The sequence below is a fragment of the Caretta caretta genome, chromosome 6 (genome assembly GCF_965140235.1).
Source record: "Caretta caretta isolate rCarCar2 chromosome 6, rCarCar1.hap1, whole genome shotgun sequence".
Taxonomy (NCBI): domain Eukaryota; kingdom Metazoa; phylum Chordata; order Testudines; family Cheloniidae; genus Caretta; species Caretta caretta.
In genome coordinates this window covers 73,335,898-73,356,293 of record NC_134211.1, presented here as the reverse complement: position 1 = coordinate 73,356,293, position 20,396 = coordinate 73,335,898, and the positions used below count along the sequence as shown (strand labels likewise).

Sequence of the window (20,396 nt, the reverse complement as noted above, 5' to 3'; positions counted from 1 at the left end):
TGAAAACTAATAACTTGCTGGTCAGTAATATCATGGTGAAGTGTATGTAGCAACATTATATGTAAAGTTATGAACATAAGCTGAAATTGTGACTGAAGTGTGTTTACCGGACAAGTCTGTTGAGTGGATAAATCTGTTTTTCAAAGACAAAGGACAAGTTCATAGATTCATAGATATTAAGGTCAGAAGGGACCATTATGGTCATCTAGTCTGACCTCCTGCACAATGCAGGCCACAGAATCTCACCCACCCATTCCTGCGATAAACCTCTCACCTATGTCTGAGCTATTGAAGTCCTCAAATCATGGTTTAAAGACTTCAAAAGTAGCCAGGTGACATCAAAACTGATGGGCTGTCACATATCAAGTATCAGAGTAACAGCCGTGTTAGTCTGTCTTTGCAAAATGAAAAGGAGTACTTGTGGCACCTTAGAGACTAACCAATTTATTTGAGCATGAGCTTTCGTGAGCTACAACTCGCTTCATCGGATGCATGATCACACACACAAACTGAGCAGGAGAGTGAGCAGTGCTGAGCAGGAGAGTGAGTTTGTGTGGGGGGGGGGGTGAGAAAACCTGGATTTGTGCTGGAAATGGCCCAACTTGATTATCATACACATTGTAAGGAGAGTGATCACTTTAGATAAGCTATTACCAGCAGGAGAGTGGGGTGGGAGGAGGTATTTTTTCATGCTTTGTGTGTATATAAGATCTTCTAAACTTTCCACAGTATGCATCCGATGAAGTGAGCTGTAGCTCACAAAAGCTTATACTCAAATAAATTGGTTAGTCTCTAAGGTGCCACAAGTACTTCTTTTCTTTTTGCGAATACAGACTAACATGGCTGTTACTCTGAAACCTGTCTTTAATGGGATTGTAGCCCACTTGCCATTCAGTGGTTTGAAAGAAGCAGCTCCTGTAGACAGCACCAAATAGGTAGAGGATGGGAATCTGAAATTGTCTGTCTAGCCTGTGCCTAAGATCTAGACAAGCAATGAGTGCTTGGATGGAGAAGAGTTGGAGTTCATGTACCCTAGATCTGACTCACATTCTTGGATAAGTGTGCCCGGAATAGGCTGCACAAGGTTGGGACCACCCAGATGTGTGCCCAGCCGAAACCAACACGCTGTTTAGGAGAGAGTACGTCTGCTTCCAGCTACAGAAGCACACAGATGTTCACAAGCAAGTGGGCCCTATAATTCTTTTACTCCAGGAACAAGCTCCATAACTGGGAGGACAAGTTGGGGATTAAGTCCTGCTTTGAGAAGGGGTTGGACTAGATGACCTCCTGAGGTCACTTGCAACCCTGATATTCTATGATTCTATGATTAGACAAAACAACCACACTAAACTCCTACATATAAACTCCTTGCATCCGATGAAGTGAGCTGTAGCTCACGAAAGCGCATGCTCAAATAAATTGGTTAGTCTCTAAGGTGCCACAAGTACTCCTTTTCTTTTTGCGAATACAGACTAACACGGCTGTTACTCTGAAACCTACATATATCAGATATCCCACCTTGTAAAGATTGCACTGACCTAACTAAATAAATCTAGACACCAGTTTTGTTAAATAGATGCAATGTCTTTGTGTAAATGGGGCTTAAATTAAAGCAGGACTGAAGCTGCTGTATTTTACTGCAGGGACCGGGTAGGCCCCCAAATGTTTCTTCCACCAAAACTGAGGAACAGGTCCCTGATATCTAATTCACCCCAAGCCACCTGCCATATGCCCCAAATGTATCTTTTTCCCACTCTAATGTTTGTGCTGCCTTCTGTTAAACTTCATAATTATTCCTTAAAACACACTTCTTTTATGAAGCGTAATCTTATTGGGGAAACTTTGTTTAACACCTGACCTTGCTCTTTATTATTTGCTTAGTTTGATGAGTCTTCTGAAGGAAGGAAAGTGCTATAAATTGTACATGATACTAAACAGATTATGTACCAAAAGAGTCTGAGTCACCAATAGAATCCTCCAGGAACAATGAACAAACCACGTAATTCTGATGCTTGTTTACCTGGAGGCGAGGAAGAGTCAGAGGGGCAAAATGGCTTGAGCCACTAATTTTGTTCCTGGAGGAGAGGAGGTGGCTGCTACAGAACATCTCCTTCAGCCTTCTCCTACCCAGATCAGAATCAGTGGTCCTCTATTCTGACTATCCTCCAGCCTATAGATTCCCTTTCACCATCCCTTCCCCCCAGTAGATAGATAGATATAAGCATATTACCAACATGCTTGCTTTGAGAATTACTTCTATCTGGTATTTCTGTCTGAACTGTTTTTGCTGTCTTTTAAAACATTCACTTTTCAGAGGAGTTGTCGTCTATATTTTGTACTGTGCTAAGCATACTGTAGATCCTCAATCAGTAATAAATAATTAGTAGTATTATTCTGTGTGTATATACCCTAAAAGCTTAACTACTGTTTGTCTTATTCTGGAAATTATATGGTCATATTTTGTCTAATAGGACAAATAAAATATCTTCATAAGTGCTTGAATGATCCATCAAAGAGCAGAGATTTTTGACAGCTCCAAGTTATGGCACTTATCCACTGGTGCAAGTAAACAGCAGCATGGAACTGCACAATTTGGGGAAACCTCTTTGAGAGGGCCAGTGTACAGCGGCACTACACTGACAATGCCAGACTTAACATTTTACGCAGTGAGGTTGGGGCTATGGACGCACCTTCTCCCTCTACCCCACCCCACTTTGCAGCATTATGTGCCCTCAGGGATGCACAAAAGGAGCAGCTCCAGTGCTTCTTGAGCACAGGCACTACAATTATGAATGGCCATTGTGTAGACTGGGCAAGGTGAGAAGGTTCCTTGTAGTTCAAAACCAGAACTTCAAAACAATCTGATGTAGTGAGCTGTAGCCCACGAAAGCTTATGCTCTAATAAATTTGTTAGTCTCTAAGGTGCCACAAGTCCTCCTGTTCTTTTTGCGGACACAGACTAACACGGCTGCTATTCTAAAACAATTTTACTAGCGTCCTAAATACAAGCAACCAAATTCAACCCTGGAATAACACCATTAACTACAATTAGCGTTATTTCATGAATGAATATTACTGAAGGGGTTTTATTTCAAAAGTATACAATAGATTTTAAAAAGATAGTGGTCACAACAATATATATTTGCCCCCTCTTCAAAATACACTTTAACACCACCCCAGGATATAGATAGGCAATACTGGTGCTAAATTGCTCAAAGTAATGCAAATATTAGGTGCATTTCAACATTACAACAGACTATTATTTCATGGAATCTGTGTAGGCAGCACCTGTGCCCTGCTTTGAAAATATGTATTTCAGCTGAGAATTATGCTGTTGAATATAAAACACATGGCGATGTGTAATAGTTTGCTGTGTATTTTCATAGTGTGCTCCAAACCTACTAGTACAAGTTATGTATTTGTTATGATTAAATCCACCTGTATAAAGTCTGAGTATTTGAATTATACGCAGATGGAGTGCAAAGTGGCTGGGAACCCACAAGCCAGTGCCATGGTGCAAGGCTGCAGCCACTATTCCAGCCCATAGTATTCGGTACTATTCCTCCCTTATTTGGCTTGAGTTGCTAGTCTTTTAAGTAGAGGGAAGGAGGAGGCAGGGAGTGAAGTATCTTGAACCACTAATTGTTTACTTCGAGCAGAGAAGTTGCTACTACAGAGCAACTCCTCTTTCAGTCTTCCCTTACCCAGACCAGAACCAGTTGCCCTCTATTCCTGACTCGCCTCCAACCTAGCTATCTCCTTTCTATGTGTAGTCTAACCCTCTTCCCACCTCTACCAAAATCTAGTGACTGCTCTCTCTCTCTCTCTCTCTCGCCAAATCCCTCAACTCCACAACCTCTCTTCTATCTAGCTCTTTAATCTAACCCCAGGTACCCCCGAATCCTCTTTAACACCAATACTCCTCTTGTGTCTCCCCAAGGTCCTCCAACTGCATCTTTCCCTTCTGCCTCTTCCAGACACACTCAACTCACCTACCCACTCTTCCCCTCGGTTCTCCTGATGGTTCCCCAAACACTGGCTTCTTCACAGAATCTTCCTAATTTGTTTTTGAAATGTTGGCAATTATGATGCACAGTGCACTACATTCAAAAAGGAACACTATGAATCCCTGTCTCATTGTTTTGTGAAACTTTAAATGTCTGTGCATCGAAGAACATGTCCTGTATCCTACTGAAATATTTAGGAGATAAGGGATGACAAGACTGAATACTTTATGAAACAGTAGTTATTTTGGCTGCACTTAGCATTGTTTCAGGATCTACAGAATGCAGCAAGGTTCCCTAAAATGCACCTTTAATTTATGAGTAGAATGGTGGAAACAGCAATCACAATGCAAAGAAAGCATGAAAATAATCTGATTATAATGTTTCATTTGCAGCAAAAACAGTCATCTGGAGCAAGTTGTGTTATTTAAAACATTAAAATAACATTTTTACTGCTTCCAACATACTATATATACAATGGCTTAAAATGTCAATATTTTGTGCTAAATAAGTCTGTTGAAAGTCCTGTGCTGTTTAATGAGCTGCACTCTCTCTCTCCCCTTTATTTTTTACAGGTGTCTTCAAAAATATTATCAAGTACAGAAAACATTCTTAATATCCTGATGATAATACACTAAGAACAAGAATGGAAGTAAATTCAACCTTTGTAAACAGTACTTCTGTCAACCATAAACAGTTAGAAGGGCATAGCCTTTGGGAAGTCATTACAATTGCCACTGTCACCGCGATTGTAAGCCTAATAACCATAGTGGGAAACATTCTTGTAATGATATCCTTCAAAGTCAACAGTCAACTCAAAACTGTTAACAATTATTACTTGCTCAGCCTTGCTTGTGCAGACCTCATCATTGGAATATTTTCTATGAATCTTTACACATCTTATATACTAATAGGCCATTGGTCTCTTGGAAGTCTGGCATGTGATCTGTGGCTAGCATTGGACTATGTAGCTAGCAATGCCTCAGTAATGAATTTGCTAGTTATCAGTTTTGATCGATACTTTTCCATCACAAGACCTCTAACCTACAGGGCTAAGCGCACACCCAAAAGGGCCGGCATTATGATTGGTCTAGCTTGGTTAATTTCCTTTATTCTGTGGGCACCACCAATCTTATGCTGGCAGTATTTTGTGGGAGAACGAACTGTCCCATCTGAAGAATGCCACATACAATTTTTGTATGAACCCATTATCACCTTCGGCACTGCAATTGCTGCTTTCTACATCCCAGTGTCAGTGATGACTATTTTATATTGCCGCATTTATAAAGAGACTGAGAAACGTACCAAGGACCTTGCTGAACTTCAAGGCTCTGAGTCTGCGGCAGAGCCTGAGATGATAAAACCCCAGAAAGCTCTTCTGAAGTCCTGTTTTAGTTGCAAGCAACAAAATTTAGCCAAAAGGGAGAGGTGTCAGGCTTCATGGTCTTCATCCAGTCGAAGCACTTCAGCCACTGCAAAAGTACCTCAAACACCAAATACTTGTAATGATTGGTCTAAGGCAGACCAGCTAACCACCTGCAGCAGCTACGCATCCTCAGAAGAAGAGGACAAACCTGCCACTGATTCAGTTTTTCAAGTAACTTACAAGAGTCCAGCCAAAGATAAGAAAGAAGAGTTTAATGAGGAGGAGAATAAGGAAGTTTTTATCAAAGACCACCCTATGGAAAATGATTTTGAGACTCAGAAATACTTTCTATCTCCAGCCAAAAGCCAAGTGCAAAAAAGTCCAAAATGTGTAGCCTATAAATTCCACTTGGTGGTTAAGGCTGATGGCACCCAGGAAACCAACAATGGTTGCCGAAAAGTAAAAATAACTCCTTGTTCTGCTGCTTTATCAAAGGACCCTTCCATCAAAAGCATGGATCCAAATTTAAGTAACCAAATCACTAAAAGGAAAAGAATGGTCCTTATAAAGGAGCGCAAAGCAGCCCAGACTTTAAGTGCCATTCTTCTAGCTTTTATCATCACTTGGACTCCCTACAATATAATGGTATTAGTCTCCACATTTTGCTCAGACTGCATTCCTCTAACACTGTGGCACCTTGGATATTGGCTGTGCTATGTGAATAGCACTGTTAACCCTATTTGTTATGCTCTCTGTAACAAAACTTTCAGAAAAACTTTCAAGATGCTACTCTTCTGTCAATGGAAAAAGAAAAAAGTGGAAGAGAAGTTGTACTGGCAGGGTAATACCAAACTGCTATAATTGAAATATACAATGAGAGGCAAACATAAAAAGTATGTAGTGACATTGTCCATGCATCGTAAATTGGCTGCAGTTCTTTCTTTTCAAAGTTGTTGCTTTACATGTCTGGAGACAAAAATTCCCGCACAGAAAGGCCAAATTTTGCATAATGACAGTCTTGTGCATGGGTTCCAGAGGAAAGCAGCAGCTGCTATGAGTGTCTATGGGTGTCTGCAGTCACGCAATGGAGCTGCATTACTGTCAACATCTTAGGGGCCTGTGGTGTTCCCTTTCAGCCAGAGAACTAGTAGAGTGAATCACAAACCCCTGGAAATTAGCGATGGATAGACCTATTAGGTCATCCAGTCCATCTCCCTGCAGTTGCAAGGCTGTTTTCCTGTGTATTTTCTAGTGTTTTGTCTATTCTAGTTTTATACATCCCTGGACCTTGCACTACTTCCCTTGTGACACTATTCCATAGCCTGATGAAATGGCACAAGGACCATCTAAAAGTGAAAACAGTAGTGCGCAAAATAAAGCTTTGGGGGATCTTTTGGATCCCAAATGGGCAAATCTGTTGAAGGCAAGTATAAAGCTAAGAAAATGTTCTATTGTAGGATAACTTTTCTGGGTGGAGGGAGGACTCATAGGTCATGTAATGCATAATGTTACATTGGTGTAATATTAAGAACCCAATGCCCATACCAAGGCTATTATACAAGTTACTATCACCTGGAAACAAGTAGTTAGCAGAAATTTCTGAATTTTTATTTCTTCATATACCTGGTGGGGTTATTTTAAAGTCACTATACCAGTGCAAAGTGATGGTGCAAATTAGAATCTCTTCTTTAACTCCACTACGCCCCCTCAGAAAATCTACCTTTAGTTTAATGATATACAGAACACAGGAAAAATATAAACTGATGTCGTGCAGTCATCAATATATCATGAAGTTATTAAAAATACTGAGAAAATTGGTATTGCTGGAAGATGAAAATAAGATTTTTTGTGACTCACCTCTGATAGTTTCTATATTAATCTTAATATTATTTAGCACTTATGCAGCACTTTTGATCTTCAAAGAACTTTACAAATATTGCCTAATTAATTTGTTTGGAATTATATGTTCTCTTTGGCCAGATCTTTTGGGCTGGTCGAACTGCTGGGCGAGGGGAAAGGTGGCTGTTAACCATCTTTGTGGCTCCTGTATTCTGGGGCCAGCATGTGCAGGCCCTGAGCCCAGGTGCAAGTTAGTGCAGGACACAAGGGGCTGTTCCAGGAACTGAGGTTTGCTGGGGCCTAAGGATCCCCCAGTAATGCCTCTCCTGAAAGGAGGAGTGGGGTGTTCAAGGTGGCATTGTGGTTTGGGGCTGCATGGAGGATTCCGTTTGACAGGAGATCTCATATAGATGGATTCACTGTCATTACGGCCACTTGCAGCACAAAGCTGCTGAAATGAGGTAATGATCTGGCTCACTGCAGTGTAATAAAATCAAGTGTCAAAAAACCCAGGAGGAAACAAAGGAAATGGCAACAGAAATCAGAGGGTATAAGAAAAGACTGAGAATAATTAAGTGTTTATAAAAAGATGACAAAATAAAGGTCCTGTAAGGAATTACAAATACTGCACTAGAGATGAGCCCAGGTCACAGGGTTCAAATCCAGATCTATCTAGCCTTTATCAAACTTCAGGGGTATTTGGATCTAGAGTTTTGATTTGGGCCCATCTCCATACTGCATGTCACAATATACTTAACATGATAATACAGTGTGACATGAAATACTTGCACAGTGCAGAGATAATGCAGCAGATTTTGTGCTAGTTACCCTGAATTTGTCATTGTTTTCAGTGAAGTTTGTTTTTAGTGGAGCTGGCCTATAATTTAGTTAATGGTAGTTATCATGAAAGACATGTTTTTTCTATAACTATCCAAGTAATTCATGTAAATGACCACTGTGTAAGTAATTTTTTTAATATTCCTAATTTTCAAAGGGAAAATATATGTCAATGAAAGGCTAGCAATATGTGAAAAAATGTATTTTGAATTCAACATGATTGATTTTGAAGTATATTGTATTGTCCAAGTAATTTCTGGTACTTTAGCATATGATTATTAAAGGGAAGTATGGGTTTTTATGAAGACCCTTTTTTTGATTTAGCTCTGTCACCATTCAGAACTTCTTCTGTGTATAGTGAGTGGCTCTTATAGTGGGTTGATCTTATTTTGCATTGGATCAAACACATAAATAGTGTGTTTGATTCAACACAATATTAATGTGCACATCTGTGACAAAAGCTATAGTAAAGCCAAATGTATAAGGCTGTACGAGTTCTTGCTAGCTGCAATGTTGTTGCTAAAGTAAAGCATTGGCTTCTACTTCTGAAGTTAAATGGGATATTTTTGTTGTCCCTTTTGGGCTTCTGTTAAACAAGAGTGTTTTGTAAATGTTTATGGACTCTGTGCTGAATAGATGTATAAGATAATAAGATAGATTATACAGTGATGGATGCAACTATGTCAGTTCAATGTAATTGTGAAATGTGTGCTCAAACTATGCTGCTAGCATCTGAGACATTACATTACCAAACTGCAAGGTACGTTGTAAATACCTGGAATTATATAAAAGAAATATAGGATGTTTATGCTTTCCTGTTATGTAGTATGGTAACATGAACCTCAACAAAACATAATTTAGTTATTAATTATACCTTGTTTCAAGTTCTGTAAAGCTCCCTTTTAAACTTAATGTAGACTAAAAAGCTTACTTTATCTGGATTCCTGTTCTTTTAATGATTCTTTACACCAGGGGTTCTCAAACTGGGGACCTTGACCCCTCAGGGGGTCATGAGGTTATTACATGGGACATTGAGAGCTGTTGGCCTCCACCCCAAACCCCGCTTCACCTCCAGCATTTATAATAGTGCTAACTATAAAAAAAAGTGTTTTTAATTTATAAGGGGGGGTCGCACTCAGAGGCTTGCTGTGCAAAAGAGGTCACCAATACAAACGTATGAGAACCACTGCTTTATACAACCATTAACTTTGATAATTGGTTATTTACTAGGGACCTTGTGAAGAGGTCTTTTTTGGTTAAACTTCTATATCTCTAAGTAAGAGTTCCCCAGTCCAACTGCACATGAATATTTTTGAGGATCTAATCCTTACTCAAAATAAATGTCATAATTTCCTCTCTCTTTCCATAAACTCTCAATCCCTTTCCCCTAAAAAGTAACAAATAAAGTAGTCCTGACTCTTCTGTAGATTTTATTCTGATTGAAGATGCAGACTTGAAAGATGTTCAGAATTCTAGCATAGAATATCTAATTAAAAGAGGCATATATTCACCTTTTTGTGGGAGGAACTCAGGACACAACAGGGCCTAGATTGGGCTCAAAACTCCTTCTTTTGTGGAAAAATCCTGTTGAATTTAAGAAGAATGAAACCAAAAGAGATCTACAGAAATTATTCTAACTAACCTATAGAATTTGATAGAGAATTATCTTTTCATTAGAATTTTTAAATCAACCTATAGGATTCAATAGAGAATCATACCCATGCTACAGGAATCCACAGATTGGTTTAAACATTTTGTAGAAGGAAGATCAATCAATCTTAATTTTTTAAAAGATTTTTCCACGGGGTCATTTTTTCTCATTTCTTTTAATCAGAGGTAGGTCCAAACTGAGACCTGGATCAGAATGCTGTGAATTTATGGGGCACATAGTTCTGGATCCAGATGTGAACATGTACTTCAAAAAAGAATCCTGCTCCAAACACTTCCATCTCAATCCTGAACTTGGGGGGAAATTGTGATTCTGATCCGATACTAGAACTCAGCATCATGAAAAGGTGTCATCTCTACTTTTAATTACATCTAATCTCGGTATTACTTATTCTGGACACTTTCCAGAAAATTGTGACATTCTTTCCTAGCCACATTTGGTACATAACAATTTAAAATTAATTGTACAGGTCAAACTTATTTAATATATCTAAGAACAAATGTTCCTAAGGATAGTCACACTTGAAGAAGCTTTCTACCTGATACAAGCAAAAAGTAAAAATATCAATGAGACATGGTAAGTGGTTTACATTTGATAAATGAGAACTCATGGTAACAATTAAAGAATCCCATGTAATTCTGGAAAATGCTGTTATTGTCCTAGAGAAAAGTCACTACAAAATTGGGTGCTTTTATTGTGGGAAAGTAGAGCTGAATCAAAAACCCATACCCTCAAACCCTAAAACTTCAGTAGAGTTTGAAGTTTGAACCCAGATTCTGATTTGAACTTTGCAAAAGGCTCCTATCTATATTATGGGCCAGCCGAAACTCTAAATCCAAAATACCCTCCAAAACTTTGGGATTTCCAAAATCCAAATCTGGATCTGAACTTTCAGGAATTTCTTGCTTGAATGTGTGGATAAAAATCCATTTGTACCAGGAAAGTATGGAATTGATGTAACCTGTTTAATACCATTTATTTGATAAACAGCTGAAATTCTTCTGAGGTGAATTGAGTTCGGTTAATACTGATAATCTATTCAGAAACTTCTGTCCATGAAAACAATAATCTTAACACTTCCACTCTGTGCAGTGAGTTAGTTGAATTCATACAGACTACTTCAGGCCATTTAGAATGAGCATCTACTGCGATTAAAAAAAGTGTGTCCCATAAGTGGTCCAGTGTAATCTATGTGGATTCATTACCATGGTGACTCCCAAGGATTCAAAGGAGCATGTTTAAGCATGTGTTACATTTGATGACAAACTTGACATTGTTTTTCCATTTCCTTCACATGTGTATCAATCTGTAGACACCAAACAAAATTCTTGGTAAGGACTTTCATTTTTACAATTCATCAACTTCTTAGAATACATATGGTCTGGGTTTTGAAGGAATAACCACTCTAGTACTACACATTAGGCAACCTTGATATATACTTAACTGTTCTTTTCAAGCAAAGAAAGCTGGAAGTTGTTTGTGTGCATAAGCCATTCATTCATTACATATCATACATTTTAGCCAGTACTGGATCACTTTCAGTTTTGTGTTTTACTGTGGCATTTGTCACTGGCAATGGTTCAATTTGTGCCAGTTTGTCTGTCTACTGATACTGCAATTTCTAGTGCACATTTTAGAGTTAAATCAGCCTCCGTAAATTACTGTTTTTGGATTGCTTTCTTTCTGCATACCCCACTCTAGGAACCCCTTAATTCATCATTAAACTCCCTCTAAACTGGCAATGCTCTTTTAATTTCCAGACTTCAGCCACATATTCAGAAATTGTTACATTTTCTTTTTGATTCCATTTATAAAAGCAGAAACACTCTTCAATTACCAGTGGTTTTAGGGAGAGATGATTTTGTAGAATTTCAACAATCTCAGCAAATAATTTGTCTGCAGATTTAATAGGTGGTGTTAGGTTACATAGTGGGTTATACATTTTAATACTCATCGCGCTCAGTAAAACCACCATCTTTTTTCATCAGTTATATTATTAGCAATTATATACTGTTCCAGTCTCTTAATACTAGTAGGCTAGTTCTCTGCTGAGCTATCAAAGAAGTCTATTTTCCCCAAACAACCAGGAATTTTTAACCTTTAAAATATTATGTAAATGTGTAGTTAAATCTGATTCCCAGGGGCTGTAGGCTCCAGTTTCCTTTGTACTTTTACTAAGTTTCTGCAATCACTCTCTGCTTCACTATATTCCTGGATTAGAATCCCATCCTCATCACCAAGTGTTGTGTCTTTTACTCTTTATACAATAAATGTAATATGAAGGAACCACATCGATACAATGGGATTCAGATAACTGGGTTTACTAACTATATACTTACTAGCATATAAGTATTTGGGGTTGGGGGGAATTTTCCCCTGGATCAGATTATCAAAGACTCTGTGGGAGTTGGGGTTGCCTTCCTCTGCAGCATAGGGAACAGGTCACTTGCAGGTTTAAATTAGTATAAATGGTGGATTCTCTGTAACTTGAAGTCTTTAAATCATGATTTAAGGAATTCAGTAACTCAGTCAGAGGCTACAGGTCTATTACCAGAGTGGGTGGGTGAGGGTCTGTGGCCTGCAATGTGCAGGAGGTCAGACTAGATGATCATGATGGACCCTTCTGGCCTTCAAGTCTATGTAAGGCCTACTTACATACATGATCTCTGCTGCTCTGGCAGGGTTTTGGTGGCTCATAATCCTTTGTATAATGCCATGGTGTAAGATCTCACAATATTGTCACTCTCAGATTTTAACTGAAGTCTAGTCTCTCTTATTAGTACTTGGGTGACTTCATATTGCACACTTCCACCTACAAAGAGACCAGCAGGAAGTTATCTAAAACTCAGAAAGGCTGGATCTCTAATCCATTGAATTTTGTGGCCACCGCTTGATTGAACACAGTGGAGAATTAGGGACAGAAGCTATCCCTGGCATAGGCTTCAGTCTCAAACAAGTACTGTAAACATTAGATTACCCAGGAACTTTAATGGAAGACAAATGGGCTCATACAAGGCAGCATCTTTGAGGTCATACCATTTGGCACCAATGAGACGTGGTGGGATAAATCTCATGATTGAAATATTGGTATAGAGAGGTACAGTTTGTTCAGGAGGGACAGACAGGGAAAAAAGGCAGGTATTGCATTATACATCAAGAATATATACACTTGTTCTGTGGTCCAGAAGGAGGTGAAAGGCAGATCAAATTAAACTCTCTGGGTGAAGATGAAAGGCAAAATAACAGGGGTGATGTCATGATAGGGGTCCACTGTAGACCACCAAATCAGGAGGAAGAGATAGATGAGGCATTTCACATGACATTCTCATAAGTAAACAAGGGAAATGTGGTCTAGCTGAAGTTACTATAAGATGGGTACAAAACTGGTTGAAAGAGCACCCTTAAAGAGTATTATTAATGTTCACTGTGAAACTGGGCTGATGTATCTAGTATGGCCCTGCAGGGGTCCTTCCTGGGTCTGGTATTATTCGTTATTTTCATTAATGACTTGAATAATGGAGTGGAGAGTATGCTTATAAAATCTGTGCACAAAACCAAGGTCAGAGGGGCTGCAAGCACATTGGAGGACAGGATTAGAATTCAAAATGACCGTGACAAATTGGAGAATTAGGGTATGAAATCAACAAGATGAAATTCAAGAGAGACAAGTGAAAAGTACTACATATAAGAAGGAAAGAGCAAATGCACAACTGCAAAATGAGGAATAACTGGCTAGATAGTAATACCGCTGAAAAGGATCTGGGATGATAGTGGATCACTAAGGGAATATCAGGTATTGTGATGCAGTTGCTAAAAAGGCTAATATCATTCTGGAGTGAATTAACAGGAGTATTATACGTAAGAGATGAGAAGTAATTGTCCCATTTTACTAAGAACTGGTGAGGCCTCAGCTGGAATACTGTGTCCATTTCTGGGTACCACACTTTAAAAAAAAAAAAATGTGGACAAAGTGGAGAGAGTCCAGAGAAGAGCAACAAAAAAGATAAAAGGTTAGAAAAACTGGGCATGTTTAGTCTTGTGAAAAGAAAACTGAGGGGGGACCTAATAACTATCTTAAAATATATGAAATGCTTTTACTTCTATAACGAGGACTGTGATCAATTATCTTCCAAGTCCACTGAAGGAAGGACAAGCAATAATGGGTTTAATCTGCAGCAAGGGAGATTTAGGTTAGATATAAGAAAAAGCTTTCTAACTCTAAGGATAGTTAAACTCTGGAACAGGCTTTCAAGGGAGGTGCGGAATACCCATCAGTGGAGGTTTTTAAGAAGATAAATAGATAAATAGAAGATAAATATCTCTGTGGATAAATTGGAGAGAGTCCAGCGAAGGGCAACAAAAATGATTAGGGGTCTGGAACACATGAGTTATGAGGAGAGGCTGAGGGAGCTGGGATTGTTTAGCCTGCAGAAGAGAAGAATGAGGGGGGATTTGATAGCTGCTTTCAACTACCTGAAAGGGGGTTCCAAAGAGGATGGCTCTAGACTGTTCTCAATGGTAGCAGATGACAGAACGAGGAGTAATGGTCTCAAGCTGCAGTGGGGGAGGTTTAGATTGGATATTAGGAAAAACTTTTTCACTAAGAGGGTGGTGAAACACTGGAATGCGTTACCTAGGGAGGTGGTAGAATCTCCTTCCTTAGAGGTTTTTAAGGTCAGGCTTGACAAAGCCCTGGCTGGGATGATTTAACTGGGAATTGGTCCTGCTTCGAGCAGGGGGTTGGACTAGATGACCTTCTGGGGTCCCTTCCAACCCTTATATTCTATGATTCTAAGACATTAGACCAACACCTAAGCATACTTGGTTCAGCACATGGGGCTGGACTTGACTTCTGGAGATGCCTTCCAGACCTACATTTCTATTATTCTATTTTTTATGATTTCTATGAAAATTATTAGGCGGTAAATCTGTTGTTCCTTATACAGACTTCCCCACTTTGTTGCTGTTACATACACTTAATTGCATGATTCTGACACAACATATTCACTTTTATACTTTGGTACACAAATACATCTAGATGCCCACTAATCTTCTCACAGAGATGATTTCTCAGTCTCTATAATGTGGCCTCAAAAACATGTGTGTGTGTGTGAGAGACTTGGATTCTCCAGAGCCAGAGGAGAATGGCAACCTCACAGTTCCCCACCAAACATTTCAAGACTCTTTTCAGCAAAACAATAATACAGAGATCCTTACAGGCAGCAGGAATTCCAGTCCCTGAGCTAAAAGCTGACTGTTTCCTCAGTTTCTAGCAAGCAAGGGAATCTGTAGCCTATTCCAAAGCAGTACAGGTACTGAGAGCCAGCCCTCATAGCAGACATCTCTTGGTCCTACATCAACCAACCTCTGAGTTCACAGTATTGTCTCTAATGCCCATACTTGTAACCTTTTTTTCGTTTGAGCTCCAGTACACAGACGGTGAAAGTGTGGAACCTATGAGAATGCTTGCCGTTAATTGAAACTGTTATGTACAGCTTTGGAAACAGCCACTAAGCATATCTAGTAGCTACCACACCCCTCCGGTCTTTCCCAAATTGCCATGGCCCACTTTCTGCATGTGTATATGCACATAGGACTCAGCTATAATCTATCTCCCCTCTTCATTACTTCTCTTCTTTTATTTGAACATCAGATACTGCAATATAAGCATGTGAGTTACATTAACCTATCTCCTGCAGACCTCACCTATGCTTTTAATTCCTGGTCTCTTTTGCATTACATGGTGAAAAATAATTCTTACTGCTTAGCTACTTCATTTCACAGTCTATTTCTCATCTCTCTAATTATCCCCTATGGATCCTCCTGAAAGGTGCTGTAATTTCTTTTCTTTACGTTAATATGCATGGAAAGTATGTGACACTTCTAACATTTTAAAGAAATTCCATGAAAAGATTCCATTTTAAATTGAAAAGCAGAAGGTTGCCAACCTCTAATGAGTAAACATCTTTAATGGAAAACTCCAAAGTAATACAGAAGATCTTCTAATTATTACACTGATGTCTTGCATAAAACAATAATAAAAACTAACAAATAGATATTTTGGTGATGCAGAGTAGGACTGAGTAAAGACAAATCTATTCATATGCACAAGAAAACAGGAACTTTCCAGATTGATGTAAGATAAATAATTTTCTTTATATTTTTTAAAGTGATTAATTTAAAAATTGTTTAATGACTGTTAATGAACAAATTTCTATAGACATATCATATTTCATATTCATTCAGTAACATTATATTTCATATTCATAACAAGAAAAATGCCTGTGTTTAAATAATGTCAAAGTTGAGTAACGACATCCAAAGCTAGCAAATGTGAAATAAGGCTAATACTTAGAGCTTTGCACAGATATGAAATTTGTATCCACATCCCATCTGCGATCTGCAAAAATGATCTGCAGATATAAAGCGGATATCCACAGATTTGCAGGGCTTTAGAGATAAAATTTGCATCCATATCCATCTGCGATCCACAAAAATGGTCTCCAGATATCCACATATCACAATACAGTAACTCCTTGCTTAACATTCTAGTTATGTTCCTGAAAAATGCTACTTTAAGCGAAACGATGTTAAGTGAATTCAATTTCCCCATAAGACTTAATGTAAATGGGGGGATTAGGTTCCAGGGAATTCTTTTTCGCCAGAAAAAAGACTGCCACACATATACACAGTATAAGATTTAAACAAACAATTTAATACTGTACACAGCAACGATGATTGTGAAGCTTGACTGAGGTGGTGAAGTCAGAGGGTGGGATATTTCCCAGGGAATGTCTTGCTGCTAAATGATGAACTAGCACTCGGCTGAGCTCTCAAGGGTTAACACATTGTTGTTAATGTAGCCTCACACTCTACAAGGCAGCACAAATGGAGGGAGGGGAGACAGCATGGCAGAGAGAGACAGAGACACACACTGTGTGTGAGAGAGAGAGACGCGGATTGCCCCTTTAAATACTCTGATCCCACCCTAAGTACATTGCCTTTTTAAGTAGATCAGCAAGTTGAGACAGCAGCTGCTGCCAGAAAGCTCCCTCTATCCTGAGCCCTGCCATGTGTCCCCCCCCTGCACTGTGGAGATGAAGTAAAGGTGTGGGGGGAAGGGGGACACCCTGACATTAGCACCCCCCTTCCCCACACAGTAGTGGGGAGAGGGACAGCTGAACTACCTGGCAATTGATAGCCTGCTGGGCGGCTGCCACACAGGGAACTTAGGGGAGCAGGGAGCTGATAGGGGGGCTGCCGGTCCATCCTGGTTCCAAACCCCCACCAGCTCGCTCCAACGGGTTGCTCTTTCTGCACGCAGTGGACAAAGCAGGTGGCTGCCAAAGGACGTTATAAGTGAGCATTGCACAACTTTAAATGAGCATGTTCCCTAATTGATCAGCAATGAAACAATGTTAACCGGGACGACTTTAAGTGAGGAGTTCCTGTAATGTGAAGAAAAGAAAAGGCTAGAAATATATCATGAATTAGGGGAGAAGCAACACCCTTAACGTTGTCTTTATAATGGAATAATATCCTGCAAAATTTCATTTTAAAAATGAAGCAAGACTACAACACAGAAATAAACAGAGAAATATAGGTAACAGTGTAACAGTGTAAAGGTTTGTTTGTTTGTTTTTTTTTTGCATTGCTTTGCAACAACTCAAAAATTACCATTTTGTTTTCAATTTTTTAAAACTGATCACCAAGTTTCATCCTGGAGAGAATTTTATAGGTGTTGTAAACCCAGAATATAGGACTTTCTAATGGAAAGGCTGATAAGATCATTAACTCTGGCTAGTCTATTAAAAATAAACAAATACCCTTTGTTGGATATTTAGTCCTATTGGGGCTCATAAAAAAGGGAATGGGGAAAGAACTAACGGGGGAGAGAAGCCATGTGAGGTAAGATTTAGGAAGACACAGTTTTATGTATTGAAATATCTCTTACTACAGATGAAAAGCAAAGGCTTGATGCTGCCCTTTGCGATGCAGTGATCACCAATATGCATCTTGTAAACACAGCAACTGCATATGAATGCACACACACACACACACACAGTGGGTGACTTTGCAAGACACATGAAAATGAGCAATCATGTATATGTCAAATGCAAATATGAATACTTACATAAGAAGAAAATATTCTGACTCACATATATGTACGTTGCCGCCCTCTACTGGATACAATATGTCAGATCTGCACATTTCCATATCAGTCCTCTCTTATGGCCGAGGCAGTTGAGCTGTTTCTTTAAATCACTTGGTAGAGGCCTGCGTTTCTGCCTGATTCTAGTCCCATTACTGGATGTACTATACATGGTTAGTAGATGACAGTCATGGCTGTAGTCCCAATCTTGCAAGCTCTTTGAGCATGAAACTTGTACAGTGGCAGGACTGAATTGTGAATATGTAGGAAGATCTTTAGCAGATTCATGTCAATTAGGGCTGTCAAGCAATTTAAAAAATGAATCGCGATTAATCATGAGATTAATCGCGCTGTTAAACAACAGAATACCATTTATTTAAATATTTTTGAATGTTTACTACATTTTCAAATATATTAATTTCAATTACAACACAGAATACAAAGTGTACAGTGCTCACTTTATATTTATTTATTACAAATATTTGCACAGTAAAAAACAAAATTGTATTTTTCAGTTCACTTAATACAAGTACTGTAGTGCAATCTCTTTATCATGAAAGTTGAACTTACTAATGTAGAATTATGTACAAAAAACTGCATTCAAAAATAAAACAATGTAAAATTTTAGAGTTTACAAGTCCACTATTTCTTGATCAGCCAATCACTCAGACAAACAAGGTTGGTTACAATTTTCAGGAGATAGTGCTGCCTACTTCATGTTTACAATGTCACCTGAAAGTGAGAACAGGCATTCACATGGCACTGTTGTAGCTGGCATTAAAAGATATTTACGTGCCAGATGTGCTAAAAATTCATATGACCCAACATGCTTCAACCACCATTCCAGAGGACATGCTTCCATGCTGATGATAGGTTCTGCCTGATAACGATCCAAAGCAGTGTGGACTGGCACATGTTCATTTTCATCATCGGAGTCAGATGCCACCAGCAGAAGGCTGATTTTCTTTTTTGGTGGTTTGGGTTCTGTAGTTTCTGCATCAGAGTGTTACTCTTTTAAGACTTCTAAAAGCATGCTTCACACCTCGTCCCTCTCAGATTTTGGAAGGCACTTCAGATTCTTAAACCTTGGATCGAATGCTGTAGCTATCTTTAGAAATCTCACATTGGAATCTTCTTTGCGTTTTGTCAAATCAAATCGTTATCAAGCGGAACCCATCATCAGTATGGAAGCATGTCCTCTAGAATAGTAGCCAAAGCATGAAGATGTATATGAATGTTTAGCATATCTTGCACATAAATACCTTGCAATGCCGGCTACAAAAGTGCAATGCGAATGCCTGCTCTCATTTTCAGGTGACACTGTAAATAAGAAGCAGAAAGCATTAACCTTGTTTGTCTGAGTGACTGCAGAATAAGGAGTAGGACTGAGTGGACTTGTAGGCTATAAAGTTTTACACCGTTTTGTTTCTGAATGTAGTTATATAACCAAAAAAAATCTGCATTTGTAAGTTACACTTTCACAATAAAGAGATTTCACTTCAATACTTGTATGAGGTGAATTGCAAAATACTATTTCTTTTGTTTATTATTTTTACAGTGCATATATTTGTAATAAAAATAATAATATACAGTGAGCACTGTGCACTTTGTATTCTGTGTTGTAATTGAAATCAATATTGAAAATGTAGAAAAACATCCAAAATATTTAAAAAATTTCAATTGGTATTCTATTGTTATAAGTGCAATTAATTTTTTAAATTGCGATTAATTTTTTTTGAGTTAATTGCGTGAGTTAACTACAATTAATTGACAGCCTTAGTCATAATGAATCTAGGAAAAAGAAAAGGAGTACTTGTGGCACCTTAGAGACTAACCAATTTATTTATTTATTATTTAGTCTCTAAGGTGCCACAAGTACTCCTTTTCTTTTTGCGAATACAGACTAACACGGCTGTTCCTCTGAAACCTGTTGAAATGAATCTAGGATTCACATAGGCTATCCGTGAATTAATGAATCTGCTGTTTACTTCTCTCCTCAAGATCATTAATAAAAGGAACAAAACACTAACTAAACCTGAGTCTTTGTCTTCAGGCAGGATATCACACAGATCTATCATTTATTCTTCCCTCTCTGTGCTGTGAATGGTGATCATTGAAATAATTGCTCATACTTATTAGTGCATTTATTATTTGGTACCAGAAGAGTCCAAAATGAGTACATCTAATCAGCTGATGTCTGAATTAGAGAGAAGAATTTACCACCCCCCACTCCCACCCCCACCCCGATCTAAATGTCCCTGAACTTTGGAAGAGATTCAGGATCTGAATCCAGATCTGAAATTGTCACCTGACTTTAACTCTGCTATAAGTGGAACCAAAACCCTGGGAAAAACTTAGGAATGTTCAAAGTCTGTCCCTGAATTTTGTAGCATGAGCTCATCTTTACTTTGAAATTAGTTTCAGAGTTTCTAGAAGAAATAATCACAGAAAGTAATTATGCTATAGACTAGAAAAAAATTGAACCAATGGAGTCCACTCAGGAGATCAAGAAAACATTTGAAAAGAGAG

General features: G+C 38.6%; 1 protein-coding gene across 2 annotated transcripts in view; it reads left to right on the top strand.

The window, feature by feature from the left end:
* The window catches only part of CHRM5 (cholinergic receptor muscarinic 5), an 84,271-nt gene extending 74,803 nt beyond the window's left edge, over window positions 1-9,468 (top strand). For both annotated transcript variants that reach the window (XM_048854645.2, XM_075129726.1), the window contains one exon: window positions 4,580-9,468. In XM_048854645.2, coding sequence (XP_048710602.1) covers window positions 4,651-6,231 — 1,581 coding nt within the window. In that variant the 5' untranslated portion in view covers window positions 4,580-4,650 and the 3' untranslated portion in view covers window positions 6,232-9,468. The remainder of the gene's footprint in view (window positions 1-4,579) is intronic.
* The last annotated feature ends 10,928 nt before the right edge of the window (window positions 9,469-20,396 follow it).